This window comes from Aquila chrysaetos, chromosome 5 (genome assembly GCF_900496995.4).
Source record: "Aquila chrysaetos chrysaetos chromosome 5, bAquChr1.4, whole genome shotgun sequence".
NCBI lineage: Eukaryota > Metazoa > Chordata > Aves > Accipitriformes > Accipitridae > Aquila > Aquila chrysaetos.
In genome coordinates this window covers 63,556,718-63,575,997 of record NC_044008.1, presented here as the reverse complement: position 1 = coordinate 63,575,997, position 19,280 = coordinate 63,556,718, and the positions used below count along the sequence as shown (strand labels likewise).

Here is a 19,280-nt window from a genome sequence, read left to right as displayed (position 1 = left end):
TCAATACCTCCACAAAAGGCACAGTTAAGAGCAGAGTGCTTGCAATACCACTTGAGAGCTACAGCATGGACTGACTCAGTTTGGCGCTGACCATCTCCATGCCAAACTCCCAGGGATCCTGAGAATTTCATGAAAAGGAGTGTGAGCAAAGTAGTGATTGAACAGATGTTGTTTCCATGTGTAGATTAGCACTAACACGGAGAAATGTCAGCGACAGAAGTACTTGCTCCAAATTCAGTGCCATATCCTGCTTCCTGTGGAAAACTAGAAACCAGAGCACAGAACATGAGAAACTGACATTGACAGGAACAATGCCATGTATTCTGATCTGCCAAAACCTTGTCCTTGCAGCAATAAATATATTTGATGCACCTCTCATAGCTGAACACAACACAACGGCAAATGTTGAATTCAGTGGATTCATCAGTGCAAGTGCTTATATAAAACATCTTAACACTGTTGACTTCTGAAGTGACTTACTTAAAATACTGCTTCAGAACTTTGGCTGTTGCTGCTTCGAGAAGTCTCTTCGTTGATGTTAACAAGGAAGACTCTGAAAAATTTCTTTCTTCTTACTAAATGACAGACATGTAATCAGAGATGATAGTCTGTCTCTCCCTGAACAACATGTTGCAGAATCAAGAAAGCTCTAATTGCAAGTATAAAGTCTGTATTATATAAATTAACTCTAAAATTTTCATTAGTCAACAATTTTAATTACATTTATTAGGAGTGATGGTATTAATAAGAGATGCTGCTATTTAAAAGCTGGTGCAGTGAAAGCTATCTCAATCAGTAATCTTTCTGTGAATATTAATTGCTTTTCAATACCTCTGCTGTGAATTTTTCCAAGAAACTTAGACGAACAGTAATATATCACTGTTTCCAAGCAGCGGGAGTAAAAGCAGGAATGGTACATTGGGACAGCAGATGGGTACTACACAACAACCTGTGTAGCATGGCTATTTTTGTCAACATAATAAAGAATACATTTGTCAATTAGAGTTGTCATGGAAATTGAGAGAGACAAAAAACATTGATCAAAATAAAACATGATCAAAAGGGCTGGAAGACTCCAGTTCCTATCTTTGCAACCCACACTATAATCATCTCTGACGGCTGGAAACAGACAGGAGGGTCTTGAGTTTATATCTCAAAATGAGACTTTGCCAGCAAAACAGGTCTCTTCACACCACGTCAAGGCAAGGATCATTGTTTTCTCAGAGAAAATTATTTTTCATTCACTGAATCACAGACAACTTGCTTTATCACTTTGGTTTTCTTTGACAGTTTCTCTTCTAAGTCAGAACCAGCTTTAAACTGGAGCTGATATGTCAGCAGATCTGTGAATTTCACACATTCACAAATGCAAAGTACTCTCTTTCCCCCCACAGCTGTAGGAAATACAACGTGTATCAGCCATTGGCTTTGAGAAAGAAATCCTAGTTGCCATTGCAAGTCCCAGGCCAATGGGCACGATGAGGAGATGACACACTCAAGTTTCCCCTCACTGCTTGCTGCCTCCAGAGGATGGGCTGAGTCTTTAGTGAAAGGAACAACTTCAAAGGTCTGGTGTCATTGCTATTGCATGCAATTTATCTCCTAGTGCCAGAAACACTACAACAAGCTTTTGTAAATTTATTAGAGAAAACACTTGCTCTTATCACTAAAGGCAGTTATTCTAAGGACACCATCTGGTCGAAACTGGCCTCAAGTTTGGCCATTGCTTCACAAGTTTTTATAAAATCTAAAACCAAAAAAAAGAGATTATTTCCATGTTTTCTTCCCCTCAGCTCTAAAGGAAATTATTCTTTAAAAAAAAAAAGATTGTTTAGTATTTTAAACTATTTCCATAATTTAAAAGACCCTGCCCCAGAGTCATCTGACTCAAGAACAGCTCTGGGGCAAGGGAAGTCAAAACAGCATCTCATTACCATGCTCTGTGCTGACATAGTGTGGAAAATAATACAGTGCAAGTAAAACCAGTGCTGCCAGAGTGTGCTTCTAACACCTATTTACCAAGTTCCCCAGCAGCCACAAGACTGGTTTTTAAAAAGACATAATGAAATCATAATTTAAAAAGTGAGGTTTATTTTTTAAAAAGCTATCTTTACTTTTTGAGTCTTCAGGTTATACCTGATTCACACTTTCAGTCTTAGCATTTTATATATCTTGCTTTTAAAAAAAACCCCATCTCTACATAAAAAAATGAGTTCTATAAGGAACACACTGAAGATCAAATGTCTCTCTATAAAAATCACACAACTTGACAACACTGGAAAGAAATTATATTTAATATTATTGGAGTTTTAATAATATGTGAGATTATTAAATCCTAACAATTAGTGACGATTTCATTTGCAAAATTAAGGAGATGTCTTTTTATGGATTACATTATACAGTTTTTAAGCAGAGCAGGCTCCACAAATAAAAAGTTCACAGTGCTCAGCAGTTGTGCAACTGACCCTGAGACTATCTTCTGGAAAGGCGATGTCATTTGCAGAAGCTGCAAGAGTTTCAGTGGGCAGGGATGGCCCCCAGCAGTGATGTGCACATACTGTGCAAAAGACTGGCTTTTAGCAAGCCAAGCCCATAAGCTAATGATAGTTGAAGGGGAACCATTTTTAGGTGTCAGGTGAGGCGTGCGGCAAAGCTATCCAGGTTCAGCTGAGTGTTTTCAATACCAGCACCACGACTAGATTCAAGTCTAGAAACACTCCAGTAATTCAAAGCATTTGAACTGTGCAGCTGTCACTGTGGCTTGGCTGTGCATTTTGGAGCTGTGATTCACCAACCTGAGGGACACAGGCTCCCCGGGAGGTCTGGGAAAGTCCCACCACAACTCAGCTTGCTTCCCAGTTGTCTGTCTGTACGTGGGCTTGTAGAGTTTGAAGCAGCTTGTGTGTGAACTTTTGCAACAGGGTTAAAGCGGAGCACCTGTATGAATGCCTGATGCTTGGGAACAAACATGCGTTTTCAAAACACCTTCTAAAGGTCTTGCACTGTCCATGTGCACTGCGAGTTCTGCTTATATAGGTTTCTGCAAATATTCATAATTTCTTTCATTCATTTTCTGCAGGTGGCCTAAATGTCATTAGGAAAACCAGCATCCCCACAGTTGGAGAAAGACTGCTCCTGGAGGAATGGTAAAGTCAAACCTGCATCTGGCTTGAATTGATATATTGGATCATTCAAGAAGTAGACGTATAGGCAGATGAATTACTCCATTTGAATATGACTGTTAACTGTAAGGATTAATGTAGAAAATGATGGATTATTTGCCATCTTTCCCACACTAGGTTTTGATTTGTATTATTCATTCACTGAAGGCGTTATTTTCTGTTTAGCTGCACTAATTAAATTATTCAACTCATAAGAAAAATCTCTACCGATGGTAAAAATAAAGATATGATGGGTTTGCCAAACTTCAATCACCTCTCAACACAAACGTGTTATTTTTAATCCTCTTATTTCTTTCATAAAAGCTGACTGACAAGCTCACTGCACTGTATGCCCCTGTCTTCATTCAAACTCCTCCTTGCTTTTTCCACGTGTCTAAATTATACTGGGGATAAAAAGTATGTAGTGACATGGCATGTCACTATACAAGAACATCCTTCTGTTTATCTGTACCATCCTTCCTAGAGCATCACAAAACGCAGACACCTTGTGGTTAGACGACAGAAGTGGTCTGAGGAGTGATGGGTTGGATATTGCTACCTCTTCTTGGAAAACTGCCAGTGAAACCTGTATCATAAATCAGAAGGCAACGGCTTCAGCACTCAAGTCCTTCCTACTAGTATGTTCTTACAGACAGCTCTACTGGATAGGATAGGTCAGCAAGAGAAATGAGATTTAGTCATAATCTTTGTATTCTACTTGCTTATAACCACCCATCAAATTTTCATAATTTTGCCTGAGATGTTTCACAGCTAGGTTCATATTGACATTTTACCTGCATTTTCTGCAAAGGTTGTTCAAGTGGTTTTGAAAATGGGCCTTGCAAACTCAGGCTGTTCTGCCAAGCCATACTCTCCATCTTTCCTCTTCTCTCTTTGATGCTCTCCAGCAAACTGGGGACACGCACCCAGGACCAGAAGCTGGCCATGGGTCCCTGATGACAGCTGAAAGGTGGTACTTGTGAATTTCTGAAAAGTTCCCTGGATTTGGCTGCTATAAATCACAGAAGGGCCAGCACCATGGGCCAACGCACAGCAAAACTGAAAGGGAAAATAAGTCTCACAGACTGGAAGAGCTCAGCTGAAGCATCTGTTCCAGCATGTCCCCTGCTGGAAGGCTCTCAGGGTCCGTGGTTCTGTGTCCTGATATACATATATATATACACATACGTATGGACTCATCCTTTGATAAGGTTTCTCACAGCTCTTTTCACAGCAATGACCTCACTCAAGGTTTCATGGTGGCAGCATAGCAGAACTGGCCTTGAGAACAGGCAACCAGACTAGAAGAGGAATTAAGCTACAGAGCTTCTTCTCTGAGAGCTGATGCTCTCAGGCCCCTGACATAATCCCCATACATGCTCACATGACCTGCTTGAACAACCACAGTAATGGAAACTGCAAGCAATCTGTGCCAGTCCTTCACTATTCTCTACTGTCATGGTTTAACCCCAGCCAGCAACTAAGCATCACACAGCCACTCACTCACTCCCCCCCCCCCACAGTGGGATGAGGGAGAAAATCGGGAAAAGATGTAAAACTTGTGGGTTGAGAAAAAAATGGTTTAATAGAACAGAACAGAAGAAACTAATAATGATAATGATAACACTAATAAAATGACAATAGTAATAATAAAAGGACTGGAATATACAAATGATGCACAGTGCAATTGCTCACCACCTGCTGATCGACGCCCAGTTAGTCCCCGAGTGGTGATTCCCCCACCCCCACTCCCACCAGTTTATATACTAGATATGACATCACATGGTATGGAATACCCCATTGGCCAGTTTGGGTCAGCTGCTCTGGCTGTGTCCTGTCCCAGCTTCTTGTGTCTCTCCAGCTTTCTCGCTGGCTGGGCATCAGAAGCTGAAAAATCCTTGACTTTATACTAACCACTACTTAGCAACAACACATCAGTTTTCACATCAGTGTTATCAACATTCTTCGCATACTGAACTCAAAACATAGCACTGTACCAGCTACTAGGAAGACAATTAACTCTATCCCAGCTGAAACCAGGACATCTACCACAAAGATTTTCCAAATGTCTGGTGTGAATCTTTCTTGCAGTACTTTGAGATGCACCTTGCTCTACCCTTTACTGATACAGAAAACTGATTGCTTTTTTGCCTTTGAAGGACACTTTTTGAAGATTGTAACCTCCTGTCCCCTCAGTCTTGAGGCCCTCAGACATAACCCTTCCCCTCCTCCCTCTCTTCAACCTCTTTTCACAGTCATGTTTTCAGGTATCTGAAACTTCTCACTGCTCTCCTCTACCCTTTCTCCAGGTGGTCTGCATCTTTCTTAAAATGCAATACTCAAAGATCAAACCAGATTACAGCAGAAGCTTGACCAACTCTGAGTGAAAAGCATGTCCCCATGGCTCTGTCAGATTATATTCGTTGCACAGGGATGCTCCTATTCAGGTACTGGCGATACTGTGGTCCACTGATGCACTGTGATCACACGTTGGGGATGATACAGAGACCACCAGTGCTTCCAGAAAAGGCCATCTCATGTGCCGCAACACAGGTAAAGCCTTGGTGTTACCATCAGGGTTCCAGAGATTGTTCCCAGTTGAAATTTAGCTGAGCACTTAATCTGCAGTCTTCACAGCTGTTCATGTGAACCAAACTGCCATGCAAAGGAAATGTTTATGAGCTCTACCACAAAACAAGGAGCTCCAACAGGTCCTTTGTGGCAGATCTGGGCTTAAAAGGAAGAACAAATAAAGAAGAGCCAAATCCAAACCATTTGCCTTCATTGCCTTTCCAAAAGCATCTTACACATCTAGGTACAGCACATCATGTCCAGAATAGGATGACTGCTTGCACGCCCTTTGTTGCTAGCACAGCTCAGCCATCAGACCTTTCTGTGGTCACTCCCGGGTCCACAGTCCACTGGCATCTTTTCAGAAGTGCACTGCAACTGACTTTTTTTCTATTTTTTAAGCAGATCAATAGGACTTCAAAAGATATACAATGTCTAAAAAGGATACATTTGATATCTAAAAGATATCTCTAATGAAGCAATTATTTCCCTTCTCTTCCATTTAGAAGGTGAAAGAACTTTTACATTCAGAATGACCAGCTGACAGCAGGCTTTGTGTCATGGGTGGATTGAGAATGAAGGACAAAGGCTGACACTGCTGTAGAGGCATCCAGAAAAACTCAATTTCCACTCTGCAATCAAACCAACAAAGTATGTCTTTAAATATTTGATGTGATCAAAATCTCTGCTGTATTTCAGATAAACATCAGATCGTTAGCCAGCGGGTTAAAAAAGAAAAGGAAAAAAAAAGGTAAAACGTTCTCAAGTAGTATTTCTGTGAGACATTGGGAACATTCCTCTGGGACTTAAGTGCTGGTAAGGACAAATAAATGTCCTTAGGAAACTTCTAGATGACAGCAGATCAATGCACATCGAAGTGTCATAATCAATGTTTTCTATCAAAGATGCACTAAAAGGCTGTACATCTGAAGAACTGAGTTAATGGAAGATATTTAATTAACACTATGATTTTCTGGCATAATAATAATTCTGAATGCACATGGAAAGCTGTGAGCTGCAAGCCTTTCATATCTGACCATCCTGATCAAAGGACCTTGCTTACGCGCAAAGAGCACAATGTAGGCAGCAGATTGTGTCACAATGAATCTTTGACAAGAATGAAAAATTTCAGTGTCTAGAAAGTACAAAAAGTGAAAGTTGGAAGAGAGATTTCTGTTCTTTTCTCAAAAAAATCCAGTTTTCTTAAATGTTAAATATATGATTTGGTATTTTATCTCATAAGCCACACACACAATCTTATCATCTGCATTCTGCAAAATTATAAATATGGAGTTAATATACTACTTTGTCTACTGCTGTTCTCCTCCTCGAAAGCTGAATTCAGTATTTAGAGCTCATTATTCAACATCACATTTATTAAACAATGCCCTTTCAGTAGCGTTTTCATATCTACATAATGAAAATTCTTCCCCTTCAGAAAAAGATGAGGGAAATGATTTGGATGAAGAAGTAATCCAAGTTGGCCAGGTGTATTCTTGCTGTATATTAACTAGCTTCACTTATCCTATGGGACACATCTGCATTCAGCAATGAAGAGGCGCTGCAGAAAATATCACAAAGAAAATCAGACTTGGGAAATGCGTATCTGTGCAAAGGAGATCCAGAGCTGCCTGCATCCAGCCTGTGGGAACAGGCTGCCGTGGTGAGAGCCAGATGCATACACGGTTAATCAGGGACTACAGTTCTGCAGGAGGCACACAATGAGCCAACATGGACACAGCTCCCCAGGAAGGGCACAGCATGGAGGGAGTTGGAGCATGGGAGAATTTCACAGCAGAGATCACTGGGGTCACAGGGAAATCCATTCACCCAACCTTCAGGTAGTCTCAGTGGCCTGACAACAACCCTCATCTTCTAAAACAGGCTGGGTTTGGCCAAGGCAACCATGAAAATGAAGACCATAAGGGCAACCACTGGCTTTATTAGTAGTGGTGAAGCTCAAGGAGAACCCAGCTTGACGGTGGGTATGTTCATATGATCTTTCCTAGGCAAATACAAACTGCTCTGTGGAACCCCTAAGAAACACAAGCATGGTCTTTTGGCACTGGACACGGAACAGAAGATGTATAACTATGCCTTGTGTGAGGCTTTATCTAAGCTAATAAGCCCTACTGATGGGCAGATTGTATTAGCTCAGGTCTAAAACTATGCTCATGCATCTATAAAGCTGTTCCAAAGCAAGGTTGTCTCAGACTATGGGGAGAAGGAGTTTCTATCTGCCTGTCTCAGACCCCAGCATACCTACGCAGTGAGGAGAAGACACATACTTTTTTCTTGCCTGCTGATCTGCTTCTGAATCTGTGGCTACAGAAGAGGTCCAGGCACAAGCTCACCACGAGCCACACAGTTTGCTAGTACCTTGCTGGCTCACATTTGACTTTGGTGAACTCGCTTGCTCTCAGGAAATGCCTGGGCACAGCCCAGAGCATAGGACACTCCAGGGACTGCCCACAGTAAAAACATATGAGGTCTTCCTTGTCTGGGAGGTGAGGGGAGTTCCACTGTATGGAAAACAACTGCTGGCCCATTTTACTTGTTACTCTAGACATAGTCTGGAAGACCCAACAACCATAAAACCCAATGATGTCATTTCTATACCCATGCTCAGAGCAGAACCGTGACATGAGCTGTCTGTTCTAGCCCTGTGGATAACTGAAGAACAGCTCAACAAGCAGACTGGGCTTTACACAGGGTTGAAGGGACCACAGTGCATCAATTCAGAGAAAACTCACCGCCCATATAGGTATCAACACCTTCATCTTATGATACTGGAGACCTTCCAGTAAAGGAAAGAAGAAAAAAATTGGGGAAAAATCCTACAGATTTTTCTACTGTATCTCTACACTGATTCTATGTTAAGTTCAGTCACACAACAAGAATATCAAAATGGCCATTTGCACATGGCTATGGCCTAATGTCCTGTGCAGTTCAAGCAGTAGCATCATTGTACCTTTGTGGTCCAAGGTGTGTCCACACATTTATTGGTAAGGTAACCAACAGCCAAGTCAGGAGAAATGGACAGCCTTGCATGCACACAAAAAACTTCTTCAGAAGTACCAACAGAAATAAAAACTTTCAAGCTAGGTACTGGAAACACAGAGGGTGAGGAAAGTATAACATACTGTGTAATAAAGGAAATCGAAAAAAGACAGAAAACCTCATTAAGAGTGAAAGAATACTTTTGACTTCTCAAGAGATCACTATTAAGTACCTCCAAAAGACCGGCCTTAGAACTGAAACAACCAACTCTATTGAACACCAGAACCAGGGACTCAGCAAAGGCACTACTTTCATTAAATTATACCATTTTCTCCCCTTCTGCTCTTAACTAACCCTTCAACGACCCAGAGGCAGTATTTGCACTGAGGCTAATGGCTGTGTCCTTTGCTAACATCTCCCCTTGCTCCAGAGCTAACTAATGTGCCTCCACAGGGGCTCCACAGGTACTACTTTTTCTCCCATATAGGCTGACTGATGAACAGAATCAAGTTAAGCTCAGAGCAGTTTTTCTCGACCTGTACTTAGTTTGAATTCAATTCCTGTTTCAGGCTTAAAGAAGCACTAAAAAGCCTGAAACTTCCCTATTTTTTCCAAGTCTATCAGCAGATCTAATAAAAGATATTACCCTTCCCTACAAACTGTGCCCTTCTGGACAGGTATGTGGGTTTCTTCACTCAGTGGTAAATATTGAGCTACCCTGGCACACAGGTTACAGCGAAAAGCTCTGTGAAACTTTTTATTGAACTTAAAAGAAGCTGGAAGACTAAATCATAAACGTGTGTCAGATGCTCCAGCATCATGAGCTGAAAACAGCTGCACAACTACAAAGGACTAATAGCCTACATCTACTATTAATGTCTCTATTAATCAAACAGTAACAATCTAACTGTTAATCAAACAATAACAATAAATAATAAGCCAAATCACACAAGGTTGATTGCATGCCCAGAGTCCTCAACACTTAATGAGGTTTTCTTTGAAGTTAATGGGCCCAAAATGGGAGGCACAGAATGGGCCACAAATATCAATATTGATTTCTTTTGGCACTACTGTCTTGGCCTGAAACCCCTGGCAAGAGGAGCACTTTGGGCAGGAGCATTTTCAATGTTTCTGTGAAAAATTAGCAGAATGCTAAATTCCACTTCAAATTTGAAATATGAATCTGAAATGTACTTTGCTCAAGCTTTGTTGAAGAAACAATTTATTACAGCACTTAATCTTCCTGATGAAAGAAAAAGAGATTTTAGCCTGCTAATAAGCTGTGTAGAAGCCATGACTAATTAACCTAATTATAGCAGTCTGTGACAAAATGTGATTGTACTAAAACCATGCCTCAAGTAACTGGAGTTGCCAAAAACTCAAAGACTAATAAACCAACACACATTAATAGAACATAAACACTAATAAAGTTGATGCCAGCTGTATTATTTATAGCAAAATCAATACTACAATCATTACAAAAGACAATCTGAAAAGTATTCAGAATCTGATAATATAGAATTCACTATCTGAAAATCCTGAAATACATAAAATTAACACAGATTATTGACCAGTGACTGCAACTCTTCGAGATGTGCAGTTCATGGGGACAGCGGATGCATGCTGAGGCTGAAGACACCTGATGCGTGGAGCACACTTGAATACATCTACATTCTGCCACCTCACAGCTCAGCAAAAGGCTAGATGCAGAGAAGCACTTCTCGGCCTCACATAGTTTCCATCTCAACCACAAACCCCCAGAGACTCAGTGGGAGAGAGGAAGCTGATTGGGAAGGGCTCATCGCAAAGAGAAGCAGTTATTGCAAAGCAACTTCAGGTGACAGTCCACTCTCAATTCCTGCCTACCTCAGGATAAGTCTCCAGCTACTCCACGCACACAATGACTACATGATAGATACCCAACACTGCATCAGTTTTGGATGGCCGAGGGATGACAGAGTGCAGGCTGCTGGTAGGGATGAAGCTGGGGCACATAGCTGATGGAAGGGGTGAAGACCTTGTTCAATGATGCCACTGACAGGGTTTGAGCTCTGATGAGTAGAAGTTCCTTACTGCTGGTCTCAAAGTGGGCTCTGACACAGTATGCTATGTACTTTGACACTCTCTGCAGAGAAATGCCTGTTCTCCTGAATAAGTCAAATAGTGATGCAAGAATAAAGCCTGAAGAATGAATGACTGGGAGTTGATGTTCCTTCCGGTGTTTATGACCCTGAGCTGGCAACTGTACCAACTTCATCACAGCAGTGAGGCAGTTGCGATAATCATGATGAAGCACACAGGGAACATGAAAGGCCATTTCACCCACACGGAATGGAACTGGCCAGCACAGAAGGGATTATCTCCCAAAGAAAACTCACTGCAAAGTTAGAAGGTGTCTGCTTGGAGAATGTACCACCTGCAGGCAGGACTAGCAAAGGCATCCTTGGGCACTACAAGAGTAATATGTTTCCCAAGATGCATAAAAGGATCTCCAAAATGAGAATCAGAGCCTGAAACCTATGGTGGAAGGAAGTTCACTTTCCAAAGGAAACTTAGAGGACTGAAGTAGAAAGAAGCTTTGCGGTGCAGAACGCTTCCAAACAGTGAAGAATGCCAACCCAGAAGGACTCCAGAAGAACTGAAATGTACCATTCACCCTATATATCCCCATGCTGAACACGGGCATGGACAGAGCAGAGTTGAGAAAGCCTAAGATTTCAAGCAATAATTTGTATGTACATCTACAATCTATACAGACTGCACAGCCCAAAGACAAAATATGCTGTTGCAAAACATGTATTTCATAGGCTTCATGGCTGAGTTCCCCTGATTACGTGTGTTGACCCTAAGTGTCCATTTTAATTTGTCTTCAAAGGAGAAGCAAAAATAAAACTGCTGCTGTCTAACAGCAAAACACCACCACTGAACAAAAGATGATTAAAGAAAGGGTGTAGAATTTTTTTTAATTCCTCCATTATTATGGAAATATGCCTTTTAGAGGATGAACAGGGCTGGTTTAGCGAGAAGTTCCAAGCTTATTTTATGGCTGAAAATGGAATTATGACATTTGCAACATGAGCTCTGTCACATGGGTGTGCAGAATGAGGCACAGGCCCCATCCTCACAGCCAGTGAAGAGATAGAGATAATAACTCCTGGTCAGGGCAGACACATCTGGCATGAATTGTTCCATGCTACCATTTAAAATTGCTATGGGTGACCTGGGTTAGAAACTTTATTTGACTTCTGAACTGCATTCTGCAACTTAGAGCTCTAACTCTGTGTTACCCTAAAAGACAGTGTTTGCCAAGTGAAACACAGCCTAGCATGTGCTTGCCTAGAAAGGCATGTGGTACCATAAGCCGGGGCTCCTGCAAAACTCTGGAAAGCCCCACAAAACAATACATACAGGAAAAGAATATCAGAGATGACTTGGGCCTGGATGAAGATATTTTATCTGGTCATCCTCCAGGAAACAGATACATTCTCTGTGCAGCATGGTGGAAGAGAGAGAAAGGGAAAACCCAATGTCCCAAGTGAAAATTTGAGAACTATCCCCATGAAACCAGGATGACTTCACTCCCTACTTTACAGTACCAGAGAAATGTCCCACAAAGGCAGCATGTTATAAATGAAACTGATTCTTAAATCACAGCAGGTGCCAGAGACTGATCAGAAGCCACAATAAAACAAAAGATACAATCTCAGATCCAACAAGGTGTGAATGAGCATGCCTAACTTGAAGAACATTTTGACCCCTTCCAGAAAACAAATCACACCCTGCTGAGTCAGGTTCAAATCCAGCACAATTCACATTTCTTGACAAATAGGAGCAAAGATGGGATAACTCACATCCCTTTGGGACGTTCTTCCTCACCTCTCACTCCAAACACATAGCAGCTGTAAGACCTTCTTATTGCCATGACAGTATTTTTATGAAGGTCTGTCAGCTGTCACTACTCTGTCCTCAGCACATCCCTGCAGATGGTCATATATACCTTGAATTCCCACCTTTTCCCAAATACAGTGAAGATCTCCATGTCCTTTACAATCTATAATGACAAAAACCAGAGGATATTCTCATTCCTGTCTTATACAGGGAGAAGCCTAAATCTCAGAGGGAAAAATCACCTTCTTGGGGACACACAGATCATCAGGGGTGCAGTCATGAAAAGCCCACAAAGTCAGTCTTGTACCTACAGAACTCTCCATTTCTCTGGCATTTTGTGCTACTTCTCATGTATGGTCAGAACTTTGTTCATCAAATGCTATAAGGACCAACCTGAAGGTTGCTGAAAGGCTTTTAGAGGAGATAAAGGATGCTGATTTCACACAGTTCAAGTGAAGCAGATACCTTGATTCCTCCCCAGGAGTGATTAGACAGGAACTCCACAGGGCTTGTGACTCTGGTCTGTGCTGGGTATCTTAGTAGGAAATCCAGTTCTACTGTGTTGATTTCTTTAGTCATCAGAAGTATCTGTAATTCCAAACAAACAAAATATCCTTGAGCAGCCAGGATACAGAGCAGCAATATACTCTAGCAGATTAATTATTCAATGTAGCAGTGCTACATATCAAGGTGCCGCGATTAGATCACTGGTCGGCCTGGACCAGGGAAGAGACAGATAACACACATGGTGTGAGTGTCAACTCCGTCCTTTATTGCGCAGTTAATTCCTTTTATACTAACAACGGTAGGTGGGATTACTGATATGTCATAGGGAGGCGACGACTAGCCTTCTACCTTTCCGTGACATCGCGAGATCTTCCGAACAGTGTTCCCTACATTCAACTCATGTAGCTGCCAAATGTGTGGCTAAAAAATACAGAGTGCCCCATGTTGGAGGGGTGTGATGAAACATACCATGTAGGTGCTTTGGGTCTCTCCAAAGGAGGACCAGGAACGAGTATGGAGATCGGCAACATAAGAGAACCAAAGTTTGGGGAAACTATGTAGCAAGGGCTGTGATCCAGGTTCATAGATAACACACTAAGGAGAAGTCCTTGCCAGCAAAGACACAGGCTGTAGGGCATGCTGCATGTCCCTGTGCTTGGTATCTGCAGCTAGAGAACAGATAACTTTCTTGAAAGGAACCAGAGCATGCATCCCTAGGTGTGGAATGATTGCTGGAGGTGACTTACTGATATGTCCCCCTCTTAAGGGAAGGTAAACCTCTAGCGTGGAATGTGGTGGACATACACAGAATCTGTTCCATAATAATTCCCTAAGCAACATAACCTGCAACCTTAGATGTTAGCAACACCAGGGAAGCTTGGTATGCTGAGAAACAACACGGAGGGTGGAGCGGAGTGGAGACACCATGGCCAGGCTCTGTGATATCACTGCAGGGATGGGGAACTGGAACCATAAGAACAAGAATGGAAGGTCCCTGCATTGAATCCACTGAAATAAGGAGGTAGAATAATAGGGTTTCTGTCAACCTACTGCCCTACTTCTGATTTATATCATAAGTGCCCCATTCTGGAGTACTGACACGGACCTTTGCTCATTATAATCTCATTATAATACCAAAACACACCTCCATCCTAAAAGCTACCCACCTCGAAGGTGTGACGACCCCTTACTGAGCATGTGCTCTGAATTTTCTCTAGCATATACCTTTAAAAGTAAACCGAGGAGATTTTACACCAATCATAATAAAGGTATGACTAGAGTCACTCAAGCTCCACTTAAAAATAAAATAGTATAAAAGGGCTTAAGAGAGGAGGAATGTCAGGGAAGATACCACCATAGACAAGTCGGGAGGACATCGCTGACTTCTGGGATCAGGTGATGGGTTGAATCTCTTTTCCCCGTCATAGGGACGCCTATTGGCTACGATTCAAACACTCGGTTATACTGAATGCTTCCCTGGGAAACTTAGAAATCTCTATAGGCTTTTTCCATAATTTAGTGTGCTTGTAGTCAACTGTATTACTATTTGCACGTGCTTTGCAGACAGTGTACTTATCACTGGCAAGCCAAAAGAACCTGTACTGCTGTTGCTTTAATAAACTGTACTGTTCATTAAAATCTAGCCATGATAGTTCATTGAACGTGACCAAACTCCTTAAGTCTGGCCATTCTATTTTGTTGAACGTGACTAAATCAAAAGTACAGTGCAGTATTAGTGCATCCATAATCATGATAGTTCAATATATTGAACATGACCGGACTTATAGTGCTGAATTGGGCATCACTCAGAATCTAAGCCTAGCCGCCCCCAGCTCCTCTGATATCTTAGGACAAGCTGGAATGCAAGGGGGTTTATTTTCTGCCAAACTTCATTACGCTTTAACGCAACACTAGGGCTTGCTACCAAGATCTTGTCCATCTCTAATCATCTTGTTCAATTTTGAAAGTAAGTGGAGACATACTGAGAGCGTTTTGAAAAACAAACAAACCCCCCCCCCCCCCAAACCGTTATGGCACGTGCACCAAGAGAATAAGCAGGTCCCTGAGGTCTCAAACACTGAAGAGCACCTGGGCCATTCAGCTACTACCAATGTTTTTACCATCAATGGTGATTTTCAGGAATACATGGAGTAAAACTGCCAGAGCAATGTTCAAGTTAATTCTGGAAAGCCATACATGCTCATGAGCCCAGCTGGAGCCACTGCTCCAAGTGCACTGCCAGACTTCTGAAATCTCAGAGACAAATTACAAAACCCTGAACACCAATTCTGGGTGGAAAAAGAACATTGCTGGAGTGGTGAGTTTGTCATTTCCTTGTCACAGATTCTAGACTGTATCTCATTATTGCCTACTGGGCAATGGCATCTGAAGTGTGCCTGGCATCTCTTCCACCAATGATGGTAATGAGGTACTCAATTCAAGAGCCAACTGCTTTTTCATATGGGAGAATCCTGTGCCTCATCACTCAACTGCCTCCACACACTGAAATTTTGGATGATGGTTCTCCTGACAGCTTAAAGTGACCCACTAACTATTTTTAATGCTCAGTGTAGTTACAAGCACAATGTGTGCTATTTAAATACTTTATATATTAGAAAATGTAGGTATCTTTTGGATCAGAATTAAGGCTGACATTGCACAGTATAAGCTGACTTTTTAAACACAGACAATTTATTAATGCAATATATTGATAGAGTCCATTTTATATATATATGTATATATGTGTGTGTATATATATATACTTACTTTCCCTTTTACACATAGTATTTTGTGATGTAAAATTAAAAAAAATCATGGCAATCACTGGATCAAGGTTAACTAGACCTGCACAATATTTCAGCAGTTCAAACTTGGTTCATATCTGCATTCTACATGTCAGGGCATTTACACAGTCATTCACTGCACAAACTTAATAACAACTTTGCAACATCATGCCAAGCACTATTTATTGATTGAATTTTATTTCAGCATAGGGATATACAAAGGTCTCCTTGCTCAGATTGAAGACTAAAATTATACTAACGTACTAGACAAAAGATAGCAGCTATGTAGCAAGCATTTGTGTTGGATAAAACCAATAAGCCTTCAAGACCAGCTTGCTTTGCCCTTTTTTTTTCAGGTCCTGCAAGCAGGTATTACTCCCAACCATTTGTCAGCATAATGCAAATCAAACACAGCATCTGTGACTGTTATCAGCAAGAGAGGCAGAGAAGAAAATCAGTTCCCCAGCCCTTGTATTTGCTGCTCTGATGCTGAAGGCCACAGCTGTGACAGTTTGAGCTTTCTCTCCATGCCAATATCTTCGCCTGTAAAATAAATCATTGCATACAAATTGCATGAAATGGTGATGTTTACCTGGAAGGTAACTTGAGCGGTGTAGGTCAATTTATCACACTCAAACAGCCCCCGGGTTGTGTACTGGAACAGGGAGAAGGTAATGCTGTCGATGAGATTCAGCACGCGCACTGCGAGGCTCTCATCTGGAGGTGCCCTCTCAATGGCTTTCTGAAACACGATGCTGAACGCCTAGGTGGGGAGACACAGAAGGACACCAGTGGTTTCTAGATGCCTTTTACATGCTCCTGCGTATCATCTGACGTGTTGCAATAAGCGAAGCCAACTCAGATACTGTATCTGTGGGGCCACAAACAAAGCATTCCCATCTGCCCAGCAGCGTGGCCCACCAGCTCCAGGAGGCAGGGGACCACATCTAGAGACCAGACACTGTATCTGCCTTTAGCTGCTTTTTCAGGAACATACAGCCAGGCAATGATGACATTCTCTGTGACACTGCACTCTCTTGGGCTTGAGAAAGTAGTGCAGAGACAGGCTGACTGAATTAAGACACAATGGATACAGCAAACATTTCTCTGACCAAATGTGCTCTCTCATAGGCATTACACAGTCCACTTTCTCTGCAAATGTTGAGCCAAAAGACAGTGGTATTCCCAGAGGAAACCATACCTCCCATTTCACAAATGTTTCAACTTAGAAAAAAGCAATTCCCCTAAATACAAAAAAAGGTCCCATGAGTATTTTACCATCCGGATTCAGCAAAGGACTAGATGAGAAGGGCAGGTAGGACTCTGCCTTGTGGAAGTGGGATTAACCAATCAGTAAAGTCCCCATGGGGATGAGTGCATGAATCGAGAATGACTCTTATGTAAGATACTAAGGATTCTTGTAACATTTCTGTTCTAAATGAAAAAAGACAAAAAACTTTCAGAGCTGTCCAAAGAAAACCCATTAGCAAATTATCAAATGCAACTGGAAGAAAGAAAAAGAAAAAAAAGCCTAAGTCCTGATTAGCAATGCAAAGGCTCCATACACCGGGACCCAACTAATAGAAAATAACCAGGCCAATACAAATTAATAGCACCAACTGGACAAGGCATGACTGTGTTGGCAGCATTATTTTTAAGGTTCTACAAAGAAAGAATGATGCCTCAACAAATTAAAGTAACATTGATACCTACTGCATTATTAAATAATTGCAGAATGCATTTTCCTGCTTAACATTTCTTTAAATTGTGTTAAAACATGCTGCAGAGTAGCATATAAATCTTGTGTGCTCTAATTTATAATGGGCTTCTAGCTGTGTGGTAAGTATTTTAAAATCATCTCTGTGCATCTTTACACAATGTTTTATGATCTGTCATCAAAATTTATTAGATAAAAACATTTCACCCAATAATTTCCTATGTATTTATACACATTGCTAGTGTTAACTGGAAAACATAAACCAAACAAAATACAGAAGAAATAGATTAAAGGTGAAACCTCAGAAACTCCTGTATCTATTATGTATGTGTAAGGAATGAATCTTTCAAAGGGCACCCTTGCACAAAAGATATTCTGTACATTTTCCTGGTAAAATTATTTCAACATATGAGTCGTAGATATCAAAAAGAAAAGCTTCTTTGTGGATGAGGCTCAAAATATTGTATTTTCTTTTCAATTACTTTTTCCAGGTCACTTGTCAAGGTACAAAATAATTTGGAAGAAGTTCTAGACTAGGATGCCATCTCATTTAACCCTCCATCCCTCAAAATACCTTTGTCCTGTGATAAAAAAAGGTCTTCCATTTATTAAAACATTAAAACCCAAACTCTTTGATAAATACCTTGAAAGGCCCTTGGGTGTCTACTGGCCAGACCTATTGAGACTACTCTGCCAAGGCAAGGGACTGTCTGTACTTTCATTTTTACTGCAGCAGGTCCTTAGAAGCTGCTCAGGGACCCAGACTTCCCAGTGTCAAGGGCAGCACATGCAGAGCACACAAAGAGGAGACCCCTGCCTAAGCACCTTCAAAGATAGAGGGGACCACCTCCTACCAGTCGAGGAACAGAAAACAACTGATCAAGTGATGCCCAAACATCAAGCAAAAACGTGAACTATGAATTCACTACTGGTCATATATTTTGTTCTAAAGATCTAGCTCCCATTGTGGCAAGTGGAGTCTCAGTCTGTTCACACCTGCCATAAAGAGAAGCACTGGTGTCTCAAAGATAGTCAAGAAACTTGGAAAACAAAGCCATGCTGATTCCTACAAAAGCTACTGGCTTCCCATGGGGCTCTGCTGCCACGTGGCAAGTGGGATGGTTCAGCCCCATCACTATCAGTAGTAATAATTATATTGAAATCAACCTGTCACACTGAAAATGTTCTCCAGGTGTTCTGGTGAGAACAGCTCCAGGTGGGAATGTTCTCCAAAGGAGGGACATCACCCCTAGTTCTGCATGTAAGATGTCCATGTACTACAGAGCTACACTTGCTATGCAGGGAAGGGTAATCTATTTAGACAAGACAGAATAGTAGCAAGGCCTTTGGAGCACAGACCCTTTGGCTATGTCTCTTCTACATTTATTTTAGGAGCACAGGGCAAGAAGTGGTCTCTCTCTCAGCATCGTCCCCATTGGGGTGTTCATACTGCCATCATGAGCATGCCTGTAACTGAGACTGCCAGCGGCCTCACTACAAGGTGGTAACACACCCATAAATGCCATCTGGACTTCTAGTCGAAAGACATTTTAGGCTGCAGGCTTGCTTGTCTGTCTGATGGCCACACAACGTTGTGAGAAGGGCAGAAACACAGCCCTCCAGAGGACTCCCAGACTGTAGATAAGCATGTGT

The 19,280-nt window shown here is 41.6% G+C and overlaps 1 protein-coding gene across 3 annotated transcripts in view; it reads right to left on the bottom strand.

The window, feature by feature from the left end:
- Positions 1 to 19,280, bottom strand: part of DNAH9 (dynein axonemal heavy chain 9) — a 210,907-nt gene that overhangs the window by 55,182 nt on the left and 136,445 nt on the right. For all 3 annotated transcript variants that reach the window (XM_041123817.1, XM_030015630.1, XM_030015631.1), the window contains 2 exons: positions 16,503 to 16,673; positions 13,086 to 13,208 (listed from right to left, as the gene is read on the bottom strand). In XM_041123817.1, coding sequence (XP_040979751.1) covers positions 13,086 to 13,208; positions 16,503 to 16,673 — 294 coding nt within the window. The remainder of the gene's footprint in view (positions 1 to 13,085; positions 13,209 to 16,502; positions 16,674 to 19,280) is intronic.